The 20,946-nt window shown below is 40.4% G+C and overlaps 1 protein-coding gene across 3 annotated transcripts in view; it reads right to left on the bottom strand.

Moving 5' to 3' along the window:
* Positions 1-8,640: 8,640 nt before the first annotated feature.
* The window catches only part of METTL16 (methyltransferase 16, RNA N6-adenosine), a 139,891-nt gene continuing 127,585 nt past the window's right edge, over positions 8,641-20,946 (bottom strand). For all 3 annotated transcript variants that reach the window (XM_077480496.1, XM_077480494.1, XM_077480495.1), the window contains 2 exons: positions 10,445-10,618; positions 8,641-9,366 (listed from right to left, as the gene is read on the bottom strand). In XM_077480496.1, coding sequence (XP_077336622.1) covers positions 8,746-9,366; positions 10,445-10,618 — 795 coding nt within the window. In that variant the 3' untranslated portion in view covers positions 8,641-8,745. The remainder of the gene's footprint in view (positions 9,367-10,444; positions 10,619-20,946) is intronic.

Here is a 20,946-nt window from a genome sequence, read left to right as displayed (position 1 = left end):
CACCTGAGCCTTACAGACTGACATCTATCACAAGGATCTTCCAAAAGACAGAAATAAAGGACTTCCCCCATCTCCACAGCTGAACGCCTGAACCACAAAGGCAGAAACAATCTGGTGCGTAATGTCAAATTAATCGATCTGTCCAGGATGACGATATGTTGAATTGTAGAGGTCTGGAGGTGAAACAAAGCATACAGGACTGCCTCAAAATAGGCTTCCATCAGACAAAAGACTCATTTGGAAAAGCTGATAATTGGATGACTCCTGCACTGGAGAACTCAAATCTGAGATTGGAGAATCTAAATTTTTCCTGTGAGAGAAGGACTCTGGCATGAGCAGCATCCAGGACAAGACCAAGATACTCCAAAACAATACATCAGTACCAGCAATTAGGGGGGATGCACCAATACAATTTTTTTTCCGGAGTATCAATACTTTTTTTTTATTTAGTGCTCGCCGATACCAATACCTAACGCAATTGTTTTGCTTACACTTTAGCTGTCAGCAATGGTACAAAGCATTACATTTTTTCAATGTGAAACGTATAAATATATGTTAAAGGTGTAAAAATATTAGCAAGCAAAGCAAACAAAATTTTTTTTAATTCTTAATAGTTTATAAAAAAAAAATCATCAGGAAAATAATAAATAGGGAAGGAGTTCATTAACCACTTAAGCCCCGGACCAATTGTCAGCCTAAGGACCAGAGGTCTTTTTACAATTTGGCACTGCACTGCTTTAACTGGTAATTGCGCGGTCATGCAATGTTGTACCCAAACAAAATTTGCGTCCTTTTCTTCCCACAAATAGAGCTTTCTTTTGATGGTATTCGATTGCCTCTGCGATTTTTATTTTTTACGATATAAATGGAAAAAGACTGAAAATTTTGAAAAAAAAAGATATTTTCTACTTTTTGTTATAAGAAAAATCGAATAAACTCAATTTTAGTCATACATTTAGGCCAAAATGTATTCAGCCACATGTCTTTGGTAAAAAAAAAATATCAATAAGCGTATATTTATTGGTTTGCGCAAAAGTTATAGCGTCTACAAACTAGAGTACATTTTCTGGAATTTCTTGAGGTGCTAAAATGGCAGGGCAGTACAAAACCCTCCCAAATGACCCCATTTTGGAAAGTAGACACCCCAAGGAAATTGCTGAGAGGCATGTTGAGCCCATTTGTTTTTTTTTGTCCCAAGTGATTGAATAATGACAAAAAAAAAAAGTTTACAAAAAGTTGTCACTAAATGATATATTGCTCACACATGCCATAGTTATATGTGGAATTGCACCCCAAAATATATTCTGCTACTTCTCCTGAGTACGGGGATACCACATGTGTGGGACTTTTTGGGAGTCTAGCCGTGTACGGCACCCCAAAATCCAATCACCACCTACAGGATTTCTAACGGTGCAAACTTTTGATTTCACTCCTAACTATCACAGTTTCGAAGGCCATAAAATGCCAAAATAACACAACCCCCCCCCAAATGACCCTATTTTGGAAAGTAGACACCCCAAGCTATTTACTGAGAGGCATGTTGAGTCCATGGAATATTTTATATTTTGCCACAATTTGCGGGAATATTACAAACTTTTTTTTTTTTGCACAAAGTTGTCACTAAATGATATATTGCTCACACATGCTATGGGCATAAGTGAAATTACACCCCAAAATAAATTATGCTGCTTCTCCCGAGTACGGGGATAGCACATGTGGGGGACATTTTGGGAGCCTAGCCACGTATGGGACCCCAAAAACCAAGCACTGCCTTCAGGATTTAAATATAAAACGCTACCAAAAAAAACTGTTAGCGATCGCAAGGATCAGGCCTGACTCTGCAAACGCTGCAGTTATGTGTTTTGTAAGTGACAGTGATCGATCTATACTGCACTTGGGTGGGCTGGGAGGAGGGGCAAAACGCAGGTGCTAGCAGGTATCTGGGCTGATCCCCCTAACAATGCGTTTTTTTGGAACCCTAAACTGCTGGGGATGCTAGTATAGATCTGATCAGATCAGATATTGATCTGTTCAGATACTATACCACTACGGGAGGTGTATGCTTTGCTCGTGGGTGTTAGCGGTACTGGCACTAACCTAGCGCTGCCTGGGGTGACGCAGACCCTATCTGACCCTAAAACCTAATTGATATCACCGCCGGGTGATCAGGGGGTTAAACCTTTATTGGGTAATAAATGGTGGGTGCCCTGATGCTATAAAAAGCAAACTAAATAACTAGCGTCACCCGTAACACTTATACGGTGATCACTGGTGAAAGGGTTAACTAGGGGCAATCTGGGGGTTAAAACCTTTATTAGGTTGTATATGGGGGTACTTAACGCTATAAAAACCTGGCGGTGAACCTAAAAAATAACTAGCTACCTAGCGGCACCAGTGACACTAATGCAGCGATCAGAAAAACTATCGCTTAGTGACACTGGCAAAAGGGGGTGAAAGGGTTACCTGGGGGGGAATCAAGGGGTTAAACCTTTATGGGGGGGGGTAGGTGGCTACCCTGGACCTAACACTAACTGCCCTGACACTTTTTACAGTCACAACTGACACTAAATGCAGTGATCAGTAAATAAATGATCACTGCAATCAGTGACACTGCGACTGGGAGGGTAGGGGGTGATCGGGGGTTAAAGTGTGCCTGAGGCCGCGTACACACGGGTGGACTGTATGGCCTACTTAGTCCGTCGAAACACATTTCAGCGGACAGTCCGCTCGTGTGTGGGCTTCAGCAGACTTTTTCAGCGTGCAGTCTGGCGTACTAAGTATTTCGGATTTTTCGAAATTCTGTCTCGTCAGTAGGCTAGTTCGACGGACTAAGAATGGCGCATGCTCAGAAAGGATTTACACGGCGGAAGGTTGCATTGCTGTGTATTGGACATCCTATTTCTAGTCCCGTCGTACGTGCTGTACACGTCATCGCGCAAGCTTTCGAAGGACTGTTTGTGCATCCGTGTGTGGTCAAGTCCGTTCATTCGAAAGTATGACGGACTGTCCGTCGGATTGTATGAAGGACTAAGTAGGCCATACAGTCCACCCGTGTGTACGCGGCCTAAGTGTACCTACATGTCAGTGTAGTGTTGGTTGTGAAGGTTTTCCTGAGGACTTAAAGCATTTGTTAACCCTCCGAAAAAAGATCCTGTTCCTTTAACCACTTCCCTAGCGGACCATTGTCAAATGACGTCCGCAAAAGCACTCTCCAATCCCAGGTGGACGTCATATGACAGCCTCAGGTTCTCGATGCCACTGCGGGTCCCCGGGGGCCCACAGTGCTGCGATCGGGGATCAGGCGTGTCCCTAGGGAAACAGCTCCTCCCCGATCTGGTTAAAGAGCCCACGAAATTGTCTCTTTACAATGTGACAAGCTGTGTCCAATCACAGCTGGTCAAATGTATTCTGCTCATGATCGCCGCTCGTGTGCGCCCCCGGGGGCACGCAGCGCAGCGATGAGGCATGTCCCTAGGACACAGCCTATCCCAGATCCCCCGTGACCAGCTGTGTCCAATCACCGCCGGTCACAAATGTCAACAAACGCAGCGCAGTTTCCGGGTTCTCCTCCTCAGTGTGTGGATGTGCCCGATTGACCCCCCCAAATAAAGTGGACATGTCACAGCCCATCAGGAGTACCTGTCACCAGCATCTGAGTATTGGAAAGAAGTATAATGTTGCGCTAAAGTGCTATTGTGCACATGCCATGGATATCTTACAAACCCACAGTATAAAACATAAATAAATGCAATTATTCATACAAATATAAAATTATATATGTGCAATAATTAATAAATAAATACTGATCCTAAATAAGAATACAGAAAAAAGTGACCAAGTGCTTGTGAATACCAATAAAAACACCGCACTTATATGTGCAAACGTAAAGTCCTCAAAAGGTGAAATCCAGTCCTTAACCACTTCAATACAGGGCACTTTCGCCCCCCTCCTTCCCAGCCCAATTTTCAGCTTTCATCGCTCTAGCGCTTTCAGTGACAATTGCGCGGTCATGCTACGCTGTACCCAAATTAAATTTTTATCATTTTGTTTGCACAAATAGAGATTTATTTTGGTGGTATTTATTCACGATTCCGTTTTTTATTTTTTGCGTTATAAGCGCAAAAAAGCGGAAATTTGGGAAAAAAACAATATTTTCTTTTTTCTATTTTAAAAGAAATCCAATAAAATCAAATTTTGTCATAAATTTAAGCCAAAATGTATTCTGCTACATGTTTTTGGTAAAAAAAATTCCATTAAGTGTATAATAATTGGTTTGTGTGATCACGGACATATGTACGCAAATGATCATGTACATATGTGTGCAGGTGATCACGTACATATGTGTGCACATAATCATTGGGACAAGTGATTTTAGTGGGACATATGTGGGGGACATGTTTTTATTATTAGGGACATGTGTTTTTATTTTTTGGGGACATGTATGTTTTGGGGACATGTGTGTTATGGGGACATATGTGGGGACTGTGTTTACACTGTGTGGTGTGTTGTGTGTTTACACTAGACTGAAGATCAGTGAGTAAAAAGCTGTAAAAAACAGCTCATACTCACTGATCATCAGCCGGCTGCAGCAATCTGCTCTCCTCAGCGATTACTTCTGTGTGAGGAGAGGAGGAGCCGATTCCCTAGCAACCGGCTGTTTGTTTACATCACATGACGGCCGTGATTGGACACGGCCGTCATGTGATCAGGAGGGCCAATCACAGAGCCCTCCTGCCGATCTGAGATGCGCCGTGTCCCGGTGACACGGGCGCATCGGGATCGCGCCGCTGCGCGGGCACGCGTGCGCGCGATCCCGCTCCTCCTGATGGACGTTCCTGAACGTCCTATCAGGAGTAGACGGCTCCCACCCGGCCGTATATGTGCATTGGCCGGGTGGGAAGTGGTTAAAGAGGGATTCCACTGGAAAAAAAAAAAAATTATTAAAAGCCAGCAGCTATAAATACCACAGCTGCTGACTTTTAATAAATGGACACTCACCTGTCCCGGGGTCCAGCGATGTCAGCAGCTGAGGCCGATCGATCGGCTCTCGGCTGCTGCCGCCACCATTCTCTGTGAGGGAATCAGGAAGTGAAGCGTTGCGGCTTCACTTCCCGGTTCTCTACTGCGTATGCATGAGTCGCGCAGCGCAATAGGAATGATCCGCACTGTCTCTGGGACCCGTGTGTCTCCCAGCAGTCAGCGCGCCGGGACAGGAAGAAGCATAGAGTCTTAGAGCACTTTCCAGTGTCACTGGTTGAAGCACAAGACTTTAGTCACTATTTTAAGGACTGGATTTCACCTTTTGAGGACTTTACTTTTGCACATATAAGTGCGGTGTTTTGATTGCTATTCACAAGCACTTGGTCACTTTTTTCTGTAATCTTATTTAGGATTAGTATTTATTAATTATTGCACATATATAATTTCATAATTTATATAATTTGTATGAATATTTGCATTAATTTATGTTTTATACTGTGGGTTTGTAAGATATCCATGGCATATGCACAATAGCACTTTAGCGCAACATTATATTTCTTTCCCATTTTCGATCTAACCGATAATCTTTTGGTAATGTTTGCAGCTCTTTTCACATATTAATTTCCAGTCACAGCGCAGTATTTCTCCCCTTTTTTTCACCAGCATCTGAGTACCTGTTACCAGCCCCAGAGTAGTACACGTTACCAGCCCCAGAGTACCTGTCACCGGCATTAGGGTACCCATCACCTGCCCCAGAGCACCCATCACAGTCCATCTGAGTACCTATCATCAGTTCATCAGAGTACCTGTCACCAGCCCAGCAGAATACCCGAGTACCTGTCACCAGCCCATCACAGTACCTGAGTAGCTGTATCCAGCTCATGAGAGTATCCAAGTACCGGTCACCAGTTGGGGTGTTTTCTTTTCAAAATGGGGTCATTTTGTGGATAATTTCATTGTCCTGGTGCTCCAGGACCTTATGTGTAATTTAGGCTCCTAGAACGCCTGATGGTGCTCCCTGTATATTGGACCTCTCTATGTGGCTGGGCTGTGTAAAAGTCTCACACATGTGGTATCGCCATACTCAGGAGAAGTAGCAGAATATTTTTTGGGGTGTCATTTTTGCTATGGATAAATTTGTGTAAAAAAAAAAAAAGAAAAAAAAATATGTTAATTTTCTTTCCACTTTTTCCAAAAACTTCAAAAAAATAAAAAACATTCAAAAGACTCAATGCCACATACATTATACGTTGGGGTGTTTGCTTTCCAAAATGGGGTAATTTTGTGGGTAATTCCACTGTCCTGGTGCTCCAGGGCCTTCAAAATGTAATAGATCGTTAAGAAACTGTATGTGTAATTTATGCTCCTAGAACGCCTGATGGTGCTCCCTGCATATTGGACCTCTCTATGTGGTTGGGCTGTGTAAAAATCTTACACATGTGGTATCTCCATACTCGGGAGGAGTAGCAGAATGTATTTTGGGGTGTACATTTTTCTATGTACATGCTATGTGTTAGAAACATCTTATAAATTCACCACTTTGTGTAAAAAAAAAAAAAAAAAAGAAGATTTTCTTTCCATGTTTTTCGAAGACTTTTGAAAAAAAAAATCAACCTTTCAAACGGCTCATTATGCCTTATAGAATATACGTTGGGGTGTTTACTTTTCAAAATGGGGTTGGGTAATTCCATTGTCCTGGTGCACCAAGGCCTTCAAAAGTGCGATAGGTCGATAGGAAATTGTATGTGTAATTGATGCTCCTAGAACGCTTGATGGTGCTCCCTGCATGTTGGGAATCTCTATGTGGCCAGGCTGTGAAAAAGTCTCATACAAGTGGTAGGTATCTTGTAATGTATTTTGGGGTGTAATTGGAAGTATGCATATGCTGTGTGAGAAATAACGTATTATGATAATTCTGTGTAAAACTAAATAAATAATATACATTTCTTAATATTCTCAAGAATTATGGGAAAAAATTACAACTTCATAAAACTCACCATGCCTCTTACTAAATACTTTGGACTGTTTACTTTACAAAAATTAGTATTTTGAGGGTTATTTCTACTTTCCTGACATTTCAGGGCCTCAAGAAATTAGATAGGTTGGCAGTACACCAGGTGTGACCAATTTTCAATGACCATAGCTTGTAGACCCTATAACTTTCACACAGACAAAATAATATACTTATTTGGGTTATTTTTACCAAAGATATGTAGTAATGTAAATTGTGGTCCAAATTTATGAACAAAAATGACTTATTTGCAAAAAAATTCATAGAAACTGTTTTTTTTTCAAACTTTTGCTCTTTTTTTCACTTGTGTCACAAATAAAAAACCCAGTGGTGATTAAATACCACCAAAAGAAAGCTCTATTTGTGTGAAAAAATGATAAAACTTTAGTTTGGGTACAGTGTTGCATGACTGAGTAATTGGCATTCAAAATGCGAGAGCGCTGAAAGCTGAAAATTGGTCTGGGCAGGAAGGGTGCAGGAAGTGCCCTGTATTGAAGTGGTTAAACATGTTATACAGTGCTTGTGCTGTGTCATTTGGCACCATGTAACACCTGAAATACATGGCTGATCCTGCCTGTCTATGCCCTCTCCTTTGTAAACTGACCACGGTGTATCATGGCTGCTAAGCCCTGACACAGTGGCAAGTTAAGTGCCTCCATCATCCGCAGCCCTGCTCTGTCTCCCCTGTACTCTCACCCCTCCCCTCCCTGCTTTTCAGCTTGTGACAGTGCCCACTCCTGCAACTCCCGCTGCTCAAATAACTTTCACATCATCATACCATCACCTCTTTGTTCTAATCCTGTGTGCCCCTGTGTGAGTGATTATATATATATATATATATATATATATATATATATATATATATATATATATATATATATATATATATATATAAAGCCTGCTATACCTCATTTCACAGCTCTTCTCAGCGATCACATGATAGGCTGGCTCTCTCTCTCCTCTGCCAAATGACATCAGTGGGGGAAGCTCGGTCCTGCCCACTGCATGTCAGATGGGGAAAGGAGAAAGCTAGCCGATCATGTGATTGCTGAGAAGAGCTGTGAAATGAGGTATAGCAGGCTTTTTTTTGGTTTATAAATCACTCACACAGGAGGACACAGGGTTAGAACACAGAGGGGATAGTATGAAGATGAGAAGTGGCTTGACAACCACTTTATGCTCTAAACCTCATCAACCAAGCTTGGGGGGTGGGGTCTCTGGACATCATATATTATGGGAGCAGGAAACAAACAGGACATTTCCTAACTGACAGCAAGGGAGAAAACTTGTCAGTCTGTCATTTCCGCTGAGGAAAATCCATAGTAGATCTAAAGGGATATTGTCCTTCAAAGGCCATGCAGACCAGACGCTGTTTAGATGCAGGTTCCACAGTCCAACACTTTAAACAAAGTGTTCTCCACATGTTGGGACAGGACACCCATGTAGGAGATAAGGGAGGAAATCTCCAGCAGCTTAGAGCTATAACCATTTGCTCCAAACATTCTAGCAGATTTTTTAAAGCTTCTAAGAATGAAGAGACCACAAACCACATGATTATAGCAAGTGATGCTTCATTCATCTACTAGAATCACAAAGCATACGGCAAACATTGATCTTTATATCTGACAAACTGAAGACCAGGAGAAGTATAAATGTATTGGTGTGAATGACCAAAAAGAATTTAATAATTCTATAAAATAAAAATTTCACAAATAAAGAAAAAAAAATAGATTTCTCTCTTCACGGATAAGAAGCTAGCTGCTTGCAAGTCTACAAAGTTGATTGCGTAGGTAGGTGCACAGCTGGTTCATCAAGTCCTTGTTTTGTCCCTCCACCCAGTGCAGTTCAACCAACACATTAGGAGTCTCCTTCTTTACATTCAGCAAGCATTTAAAAAGAAAAGGAGAACAATTGCCCTGAACTGGCTGTGACCCCTCTCCTGTAATCTGGTTCAGTACTTTAGAGGAATCATGATCATCCGTTTCAGTATTCTGAGAGCGAGAGGTGTCCTTGGCTTCGTCAGATAATGCCAAAGTATCCTCAATAGACTCTGGATTGGTATCTTCTGGATGTTGCATGGGGTCTGGATTGGAAGATGCGGATGTTGCACTACTGAAGTCTGGAGTAGATTTACTTTTCTCCTCAGGGGCTACAGATGCCTCTGGTGTTTGGACATCTTGCCGTGAATCTTCCTTTAGTGTTGGCGTCTCCATTTTACTCATATGCATGAAATCTTTCTCAGGAGCACGAGGCAACTCTTTAAGCTGTCTCATTTGGTTCCTTTTCTTTCTGCGGTTATGGACCCAGGAGTTTTCAATTGCTGTAAGAAATAAGCTCTCTTCTTCTTTCCCACAAGGCATATATTTATGCTCAACCTGTCGGATAAAGAAAATCAGGTTTAAATATCTCTACACACAATCTTAATTTGAAACTTTATCAAACTCGTGAAATAACCCCAATGGTGGTGCACTGAAAACTGACAGTCATCCATAAGTTATTCTTCTCCCTATTTCATTTTTTTTTTTTTACAGTGGACTTACTGGCGTTTTGTTTATTGACAGAGTTTATCATTTCAAAACTCGATACCACATTTGTAAGATTTGAAACTGATGCTTTATATAATTTTTTTTTTGTTATGTTTACAACAAACATTTATTACATGAGAAAGATTATTAATATAGGAAAATGAACCAAGATCTGCACCTGCAGGCTCAAAAGAAGATTACAAAATATTGCATAAGTATTTTTTTTGCTCAGATGATAATATTGTTAAGGGAAAAAGGCCCTTGTTCATCAGGATTAAACAAAAAGACAAAAAAAAATAAAAAATCTTCCATCCTTAGAACCCTAAACTCACAGTAAAACAGAGGAAGACAAAAGAAAACCTCAAGATTGAAAAAAACATCCCCCCTGATCAAAGGCAATAGGATCCATCCAGGGATCAATAAGTCACACTGGTATTTATTTTGTGCCTTTACCAACACAGCCTTTTTAACACCTTCTACTTAGTTGGCTGGGGCTAGCTCTAAACAACCCATTTTCTCTGTGGAGGTTAAACCTCTTTTCCTCCAGCCATAGAGCACTCCTTAGTTTTCTGCAACATTTGCATTAGGTATGCTATATGGACCATTTATGTATTCTAAGGTGATCATATCTGCCTAAGAGTGAATCATTTCCGTTTGGTTAATATTTTATCATAGTTGAAGTCCATCCATCATACTGCTAATTACATGTATTACTGTTCTCAGAAAACTGAACTGCATATTCAAGATTAGGTCATACTAATGCTTTCTACACAGGCAAAATTATTTATTTCTCCCTCGATTCTATTCGTTACGTTTTCTAATACAAAAATCTATGGCGTGTGTTCTGAAAGCTGCAGCTTGGCACTAGATGCTGTTATTATGTCTATTATGTCTTGTCTTGCTCACAGCCGTCCACAGAGGTTTTCACCTTTAGATCTGTAAGAATCTTTTTCAGAAAGCCTGTGACCAAAGCCACATAGCTGGGAGTTGGGCTCTGGGAGCCATTAAATTTTTCCTTCAGCATTATCACAGTGGTCTCCAGCACAGTAAACAACATGGGCTTGCGTGGCTTCTCCAATTTTCTTTTTTTGAAGGGTGGAGCCTGGAAATGAAAATCAGAACAACATTCAAAACTACTAGATTTAAAAGATTTTCTCAGATAACAACATGAAACATGAATAAAAGTAATTATCTGTAAAAAGAAATGGTTTACATTCTTTCAAGTGTGAAAACTGATGAAGATTGCAGTACAAATCTTTTCTATGAGTGTACAGTTGTAAAAGGGCCACTAGATGGTGCCAGAGAAAAGCATACGGAATACATGTGTCTTTCTCCATCCCATGCCTGCTCACAAAAAAAATACTGCTATAAGCTACAGATGGATTACACTATATAGACATAGCTCCCAATTGTCCCCAATTTCGAGGGACTGTCCCCGATTTGGAGCAATGTCCCTCATTTATCTTCATTTGTCGCTCATTTTGGTCTGATCTATATAGTTGTATATAAATTGCACTTTTTATCTATCAAAAAGTGTTTTCCAACACTAAACATTTCATCTGACTTCTAAATCGCCACATTTGTAAATTCCAAAAGCCAATATAAAGGAATAGTTGTGGTAAAAAAAAAAAAAAAAAAAAAGCTTGTGGGTTCAACCAATCTTGTTTTTTGTACAATTCTCATTTCAGGGGGCATGGCAAGGGGTGTGTCCTATGCCTGCATATTTTTTCCAATAGGTGTCCCTCATTCCCATCTCAAAAAGTTGGGAGGTATGTATAGAGAAGGTCATACATGTTTAAATACATTTTATGGTATACACTAACACAATAAGTATAATGTATATAAACAGATAAGACATCAATGAAAAAAAATATATATATATCAATGAATGGGCAGTTATCCTTGTCCTGTTAAAGTGCATTATGTGCCATACATTTTAATCCTAACCACAGGCCACTATTACACCAACCTATACACGGCAAGTTTTCGCACATGGCCACTTATTTTAGTCCCATGTGGACAGAAACAAATCCTGTGCCTTGTCTGCTGGGAAGTTAACATTAGCATTTAGTTTGTCATGTTCTATCAAAGATGTGTACAACACCACCTAGAGGCAAACTCAGTTAGATTAACAAAAAGTCCATTAAGTTCTGACATGAAAAAAACGAAATAAATAAATAAATCAGTGGTTGTCAGTATGCAAGGTTATCTAGTTCCGTGACCAAGGTCTCTGACATCACCAAAGGGTCACACACAATGTTCACTACATTTAATGTTAGAGATGACATTACAGACAGAAATTGTAGCCATGCTAGAGGAAATGATGGTCAGAGATTGGACGTGTTACAGGTTTGATTGGAGACTGAAGACATACTGCAGAAGACAGTAAGAGACTTGGTACACAATACATACGGTTAGTAGAGGGCTATATGGGTCTCATGCCAAGTACCTAATGACCAAGGTTTTTACTTCTAGTTGCTTCACCCCCTCAAAGATTCATCCAGTTTGCACCAATAAGGGGAAAAGTCTGCTTCGATCATTTAGATAATCAGCTGTGTTCAATGTTCTAGTATTTACTATCTAAGATCAAGTAGTAATCTAGATTTTGGACTGTTAGAAACATATGCAACCATTTTTGAGAAGTACAGTGCCTTGAAAAAGTATTCATACATCTTGAAATTTTTCACATTTTGTAATGCCTTGGCCTCCATGATACTGTTCATTCACTAAGGTTCTCTAACAAACCTCTGAGGGATTCACAGAACAGCTATCTGCTAATTAGGTGACTTCTGAAGGCAATTGGTTCCACTAGATTTTAGTTAGGGGTATCAGAGTAAAGGGGGCTGAATACAAATGCACACCACACTTTTCAGATATTTATTTGTAAAAAAATAAATATTGAAAACCATTTATCATTTTTCTTCCACTTCACAATTATGTGCCACTTTGTGTTGGTCTATTACATAAAATCCCAATAAAATACATTTACGTTTTTGGTTGTAACGTGACAAAATCTGGAAAATTTCAAGCAGTATGAATATTCTTTCAAAGCACTGTAATTCAATGAAAATGCTAATTTCCTGTGGAACACAATTAAACAATTTTAATATTATTTGTACAAGGTAAAAATGTCATCCCTTATCTTCTCTTCTCATGAGTAAAGAACAGTTTATTTATTCTTTCCACATAGTGGAGGTCCTCCATGTCCCTAGTTCCTGTGCTGTAGCTGCTGTCCCTTCACCTTGACCAGTTCCACAACTTTTCTCTTTTTCTGAACTAGTGCCCAAAACTTGAGTATGCACTGCAGGTGAGGTAATGCTTTGTATAGGAACAAAATCATTTATTTTTCTGTGGCGTTTATTTCTCTTAATACAAGAGAGTATATTTCTGGCTTTAGAAACTGCACATTGGCACATTCATTATGTATATTATTTATAAGGATGTCAAGCTCTCTTTCTCCAGAAATAATCCACCCAATTTTACCCATGATTCTACATGAATTCACAATAAGCATATGTCAAAAAGCCAAAATGTTACTTTGGATAGGGGTGTAGAGGGTTAAAATTCCTGTCAGGTTCTTACTGCTATCCAGAGCTCCATTAGAAAGAGTTTTCCCTAATTTTCCTGTCCTACCAACAACAGGCGGTAAGAAGAATTCTCCAACAGCAACACAGACTGTAATATTTTTTTCTATTCCTTGTCAGCCTCCGCGACATACCCGTATGTTGTGAGGTTGAAGGGGTTATACCAGCAGCTATAGGCATTATCCCAGTAAAAACAATTTTATCCGCTGAAGCTCTTTTACAAGAGGCAAAAAGGGGTCCTTCCGCTGCCCTCCTGTCCCATTTTTTAAAGCACCCCCATCCCCCGTTCTCGCATGCAAAGGCAAAAACCACGCATTGATGCCACACTCATACATAAACATGTGAAGTATATCACGTCAGAGCGAGAGCAATAATTTTAGCACCAGACCTCCTGTGTAAATCTGAAGTGATAACATGCCATTTTCAATCCCATGTAGGGCACTAAACCCCCATGCCTGACTGGTTATCTATGATGCCCTTGATGAACTACTGTTACATCCTACACTAATCTGGCCAGATAAATAGAGCCCCCATGGCTTTTGAGGGAATGTGTGGTCTTTCTCAGGTCCCTAGGCATACTTTATTTCTTATATACAAAGAGATCCTTTCTCATACATAACACCCTGTTCACCTAGGTCCGGAGACCTAGAGACAGAGAAGTCTGCGGGAAAATGGCAAACCTCATTTACATTCACCCACAAGTCTTCGATCTCCAGTTTCACCCAAGAGAAGAACGACAAATTGCTCTCTAGATGGTATAGAGATCCAGTTACTGTTAACAGGATTTTCCACAACTCTCCCGATACTTGCCGACGCTGTCACAGAGGAAGAGGAACCTACCTCCATGTTTGGTGGGAATGCGGTCGAGTTCGCCGTTTCTGGAAACAGATTTTAGGTTTATAACTAAATGTATTATGACTCTCTCACCCCTTCCCCCTAAGGTGGCCCTCCTATCCATACACCGGGCCCAGATCAATCACACAAAACAAACCTCCTCAGATTTTTTTTATGTCAGCAGCATGTCAACTGATCACAAAGTTCTGAAAACCAAAGATTGTCTCTCTCCCCCCCCCCCCCATAAGTGGATTGACATCCTCAACGATGCCATGCTCATGGAGGAGATGTAGGCTAGAGAGGGTGACATTTGGGACAAACACCTCCAACTGTGGTATATCTGGCTCCACTATTCTTCCTCAGATAAACTTCTACCCAGACTGTCTTTATGAAGAGCCATCCTTTGGTTTGGATGCCCATCGCTTAATTATCCCCAGAGAATGGGGACCTTGTGTGATAGAGATCAAACTACTCATAGTTGCTTTCCAGCGACTACGTTTAGAGTTTAATGTGATTTATTTACGTCAAATACACTGTACATATGTCTTTGCCTTACCCTCCCCCCTCTCTTTCTGTTTAATGACTTCTGCGTCTATCCACACAGGTGCCACAACTGTTTTTGGTACAGTTTACAATTTTGAGGATTGTAACTTACGCTTGTATATTTTCATGTTATGTGCCAAACATTATGGTATTTGTTTACCACTGCTCTCCCTCACCGTTTTCTTCTTTTTATATCCCCTATTGTTTTACTTGAAAACGAATAATAAAAATATATTCAACCATAAAGTGGTAACCTGTAAAAGGTTTTTAAGGGCTGCATATGGATAATTTAATGTATTGTAGTTTGTTGTCATTCTACGGGGCTTGGGGTGTGAATACTTTTGTAAGGCACTGTATTTTACCAATAAATGTGTATTGTATGGTGTTTTTGTGCACTAAAATTCATTAAAGTGTTTTTTTTTTCAAAACAAACTGGATTTGAAAAACCGCTGCACCAATACCACGTACAGCCTCTGCTTAAAAATATATTTAATATTTGGGGGTAATTTTCAGCCAAAAAATTTAGATTTTAACAGATACAGTCATGGCCAAAAATATTGGCACCCCTACATTTCTCTCAGATAATACACCATACACCCAGAAAATTGTTGCATTTACATATGTTTAGGCATTCTCATGTTTGTTTCTTTTGTTTGTACTGTATGACACAAAAAAGTGAAGAAACATTAAACCAAATCTGCCACATTCCACGCAAAACTTCAAAAATGGACTGGACAAAATTATTGGCAACCTCAAATTTAATATTTGGTAGTACACCCCTTGGAAAAAAATAACTGAAATCAGTCGATTCCCCTAACCATCAATGGATGGATGAATGAACCTCTCTACTGGAATATTGGACCATTCTTCTTTCACAAACTGCTCCAGGTCTCAGTTTGGAAGGGTTCCTTTTCCCAACTGCTGTTTTGAGATCCCTCCACAGGTGCTCTATGGGATTTAGATCTGGATTTACTGCTGGCCAGTTCAGTACTCTCCAGCCCGATGTCAAAACAATTTCTGGATGCTTTTTGACGTGCGCTTTGGGCCATTGTCCTGCTGTAAGACTCATGACCTCTGATGGAGACCCAACTGTCTGACACTGGGCCCTACATTGCACCTCAGAATTCTTTGGTATGCTCAGATTTCATAATGCCATGCAAAGCAACCCCAAAACATCAGTGAACCTCCATGTTTGACTGTAGGAACCGTATTCTTTTCTTTAAAGGCCTCATTTCTTTTTCTGAAAAAGTAGAATGATAGGCTTTACCAAAAAGCTGTAATTTTGTTTCATCTGTCCACAGCGCATTTTACCAAAAGGATTTTGGCGCATTTTTTGGCAAACTTTAATCTAGCTTTTTTATGTTTCTGTGTCAGCAGTGGTATCCACTCTGGTCTCCTACCATAGTGTTCCTTTTTTATTCAGATGGTGACATATATAGCAAGCTGACAGTTGTACCCTGTGCCGTTAGGTCAGCTTGAATTTGTCTGGAAGTTGATGAAGGTTCTTTAATGACCATTCAAACAATCTTTCATTGCAATCTTTGGTCAAACTTTTTCTCTTCTGTCCACATCCAGGGAGATTAGCTACAGTGCGCCATGGGCTGTAAACTTCTCGACAATGCTGCGCACAGGATAGGGACTTATAACCTTGAGATTGTGCATGCCATTCCACAACTTTTTCTCAAATCCTCAGACAATTCTTTGCTGTTCTTTCTCTTCTCCAAGCTCCGTGTGGCACACAAAGAAACAATTGAGTAAATTTTTCACCATTTTAACTAGTTGCTGGTGTGATATCTATATTGTTAGCACCTGTTAATTGATACAGGTAAGTTTAATTACAAATTACAGGAGCATCAAAAACTTGGAATGCATTTGTTACAATTTTAAGAAGGTGCCAATAATTTTGTCCAGTCCATTTATGGAGTTTTGCGTGGAGTGTGTCAGGTTTTGCTCCTTGTTTCTCAACTTTTTTGTGCCATACAATACAAACAAAATAAAACAAACATGAGAATGTCTAAACATTTGTAATTGCAACAATTTTCTGGGCAAAGTGGTGAACTGACAGAAATGCAGGGGTGCAAATATTTTTGGCCATGACTATTTCAGAAGTCTCAGAATTGGCCAGGGGCTGCGATTACTCAGATTTTTTTTTTGGAGCATAGGGGGGTAGGTTAAAACTCCTGCCAGATTTCTATGTCTGTCTTTTGCAGGTTATCCCTCACTTTCTGTTTAGTAAAACGTTGTCAGTTGGACAGGAAGCAAGGGTAAATCTCACTTATGGAGCACTAGGTAGCAGTAATAACCTTACAGAGGTTTTAATCCTTCCGCACTCCAAATTTTTGGCTTTACATACTATCTTTGCAATCATTGTGGTCATCAGATGTTAACAGACTTGTTGCGGTGTATGAATACATACCATCTTCAAAAATATGCTGCTGCAGGGGACAGCCTGACCACTGATCCCATCTTTAAAAAGAGATTGCCTGCTCAAACACCTTGACTTGTGAGCAGGATCTACAGAAGCCATTTATCCAAGGAATTAAGTGTTTCAGGTATTCTGTTGCTTGCAACTTATCCATCCCAGCAAGACCACCAAGATAGGTTAATATCGCAATACAGGTCCTCCAAGTAACCCTTGTGAATCAACAATTGTTTTTGGGGACTTGAAGGATAAGGGAGATTTTATCCAGCAATCTTTATCTCACAGATTAAGCCATAGACACACAATTTTATGCATGTCCCCATGCTGAGCAGACATGCTTCACAAAAATAAAAAAATAAAAAAAGTGAAAAAAAGATTGTCACGATAAAATGCTTTGATTCCAGCTGATTTAGTATGACAAATCTAAAAATAAAACACGTGATTTCTGTTTTGGTCCTTGAACACAGAACAGCCTTCAGCATAGTACACAAGATCCTTTGATGAGAGATGAATTCTACTCATAATTTCTATATAAGCGATTGTTAGAAAAACATGTTAGTTTGCAAAATGTTCACGCTGCTTTTAATTTACCAAGAATGTCCAGGAGGAAATGGGCCTGGCAGAGTCAAAACACAATTGTATATTTTTGCTTTCCCTCTCTTCAGCTGTTCAGACAAGAATGTTTGTTTTCAGTTGGTTTTACTTCTGCGACGTTGTAGCTACAGTCTGTGGTATTGTGGAATGAAGCAGATCTTGGTACTCTAAGTAATGTGCTGTTGTAGCACATTGCAACACAGTCAGAGGTGGAAAGGAGGTAAAGTAGAATTAAAAGGCAACATTTTTTTACAGTAGAGTAAGGGAAGGTTATTATCCACTTTGTTTTAACTATCTGTTTCCCATTGGGGGGGGGGGGGGGGGGGGGGATTTCCCTTACTGTCCCATAACCAAAACAGAGAGTGAAAAAACCCCCCTCTAATATGAACCCATTCCCCCTATTAAAAGACTTCCCCTCTATTCCTGTTTCGGTGACAACTCAAAAGTTAGGATTTTCTTGCACATTTAGTAATAAAAGTAACCGGGATTAACATGGAGGGTGAACCGCTATAATGGGGATAAGGACAGCAACAAAAACGTGATAGGTGCTCTAATCCCTCTTCACTCTATCCAAATTACCCTCCCAAAAAAAGTTTGCCTTTAATTCTACTTTAATCCCAGGAACCCCAGGTACATCATGTTAGAGACTTACCTGGGTCTGCTTTAGTATACAAACACTTAACTTATACCCAAAACTAGCAATGTGTTTATGCCCAAAACACAACCAACCCTGCAATCCTACCGGAAATACTTTTTTGCCTCTATTATGTTACTAAAGCAAGAGTTGCCATATTAAAGGGACGGTTGTACAACTTACAGAGTTGTTGCCAAGAGAGATGACTTCTGTGAAGTATAATACACCTCAGTGGCAAGTTCTCTCTTAATAACTGTCCCAGCTCTAACAGAAGTTTGAAAGGCAGATAACAAGTCAGAAGCAAGGTCTCTGATCAAAGGCCAAACCAACCTTTCTCAACCAGGATTCAGCCAGAGCGTAGAGCAGTGATGGCGAACCTTGGCACCCCAGATGTTTTGGAACTAAAGTGCTCTATCGCTGCCTCTTCCCACTGGAATCAGAAAACTCCAAGATCAAAAGACAATTTTCATAGTTACTACCATACTAGACGGCTGAATGTTTATACCCCTTTTTACACAGCAAGTGCTGGACAGCGTTCTAAACTTAAAGTGATTGTAAACGATCATCATGTAAAACAACCCAGTTTAAAATAGAAATAAAAAGGCAAGACATTTTTCTATATATAAAAATACATTATAAATAGCATTTCCTTTTTAATAAGTGATCGCACTACCTCTCTTCTCAACTGCATAAGAGTTTGGGGGGAGGAGAAGCAGCAGTACACTGAGCTTCCCAGTGACAGGCTGTGCAGGAGGGGTGTGTCAGGACAAGTCTGATCATTGGAGGAGAGCAAGCTGAGTTCCCAGCATAGCTAGAGAACTGCGTACGGTGTGCTCTCCTGCTTAGTGTTGTCAGTTTTTAACAGGAAAGCAGAGGGACTAGCAGGAACAACAGGGATTGCACACAAAGGAAGCAATACAAAGAACAAGACACTTTCTCATACAAGTACATGGTACAGCAGGCACATCTCAGGAATATGAAGTGTTGGGGTAACAAACGCTTTAACTCCTCCCCCTGTTCACAGTGCATTCCAAACTCCTTGCATGTGCCTACAATGCCCTACTGCTCCTAAAGGGACATACCCATTGGCTGAGGACAACCTGACATCCTCTCGTCCCTGAACTTTCTGTCCCACAAAACGCCACTGTTTATGCGTGCAATGTTAAAGGCCGCCTCTCCGAGCCGGCAGAAGCCAATACTCAGAACTGTCCAGATTTTGCAGCCAACCTGGAGGCAGAGTTGAGCTGAGAGTAGTGTGTCCAGCTTCAAGCCAAAGTCTAGTCACTCTGTTCTGAGAGTCCTCAAGTGAACTAGATTGTCACATTTATTGTTAGCCCATTTTGGGCATTTGAGAGAGCAGAATCTCTCTAGTGGAGGGCTATTATTTATGCTTAGTACTGTAGTACATATTGAGTTCACTCCTAGGAGGTACCTGGGTTGACTGCATGGTATCTGTTATCATACTGGTTTCTTATGTTAAACTACTGATTTACTGTGCTGCTTTTTCTACTTTGGTTTGCCAATACAAACGGTTTATTTTACAACTTGTGTGTACTCTTCCTGTGTGACTGCTGGGAGGTCCCAGCTGACGTGTTCTGGTGTTGCCAGTAAGAGTGAGGCTCCAGACAGGGCCAGAGAACAAGCAGAGGACCCAGCATCATCAGCGGGTCTCCTGTGGGGGTAGCACTACAGAAACGTGCTAAAAGCTGTAGATATTGTAATTATTAGCAAGGGTTCCCTGAGACCAAAATGTTATTTGAAAAGCTGTGTTAAAAAGGTTGCGAAAAGTGGTTAATGTTTAGGTCAGCCTGAGGACCAGCAATATACCGATACACCGCTGGGCTGGAAGGATGATATCTTGGTTATTGCTTCAGCTATGACAGAGATATCATTTTTTTTTTTCAGCTGGTGATTCCCTTCACTGTAAAAGTAATACTAGCAGCCAAGAAGCTGCTGGGTTACTTTTACAGGCCATCACCTGCTTTTGTGGCAGCAGATCAAACCTGAGATTTATCTACTGCTTTAGAGCCATTGTGCCCTTCCAGGCTCTCCCGTGCAATCGGGAAGCCGAATTTCCAATCCGGCGGCAGTTTGCCATAGAGCTGGCCCCCGGCCATCTCTATGACCCTGGGAGGCCAGACGCTGTAACCACTGCCAGTTTTCTTTTTTCTCTGGAAAGCAGAGATCAATGTTTTTTTTCTTTTAGCTAATGCTTTCCAAGGTAGAGAAGATATCTGGGGTCTCATTGACTCCCAGGGGTCTCCATTAGGTGGACCTGTCATGCCTTATTCCTATTACAAGGGATGTTTAGATTTCTTGTAATAGGAATAAAAACAACATTTTTTTTAAGGGACAGTGTAAAAGGAAAAAAAAAGTCAATGTATGAGTAAGTTGCGCCCATATATGTAAACGTTGTTGACACCACACGTGATGCGTCACCGGCGAATGTTAGCACCAGAGCAATAATTCTAGCACAAGACCTCCTCTGTAACTGTAAACTGGTGACCTTTAAAAAAAATGTAAGGTGTAGCCTATGGAAATTTTTAAGTACTGAAGTTTGGTGCCATTCCACCAGTGTGTGCAATTTTAAAGTGTTAGGTATTCTAGTTACTCAGCGTAACATTATCTTTTACATTATATGAAAAAATTGGGGGTAAATATTTGCTTTTTTTTTCTAATTCATTAAAGTGTATTTTTTGCCAACAAAATTGTGTTTGAAAAATTGCTGTGCAAATACCTTGTGACATAAAATGCAAGGATCACCATTTTATTCTCCAGGGTCTCTGCTAAAAAAAAATAATATATAAAAAAATAAAAAA

The sequence above is a fragment of the Lithobates pipiens genome, unplaced genomic scaffold (genome assembly GCF_037356315.1).
Source record: "Lithobates pipiens isolate NorthernLeopardFrog02 unplaced genomic scaffold, aLitPip1_a1.2 Scaffold_16, whole genome shotgun sequence".
Lineage (NCBI taxonomy): Eukaryota > Metazoa > Chordata > Amphibia > Anura > Ranidae > Lithobates > Lithobates pipiens.
This window is presented reverse-complemented; position numbering and strand designations above follow the sequence as displayed.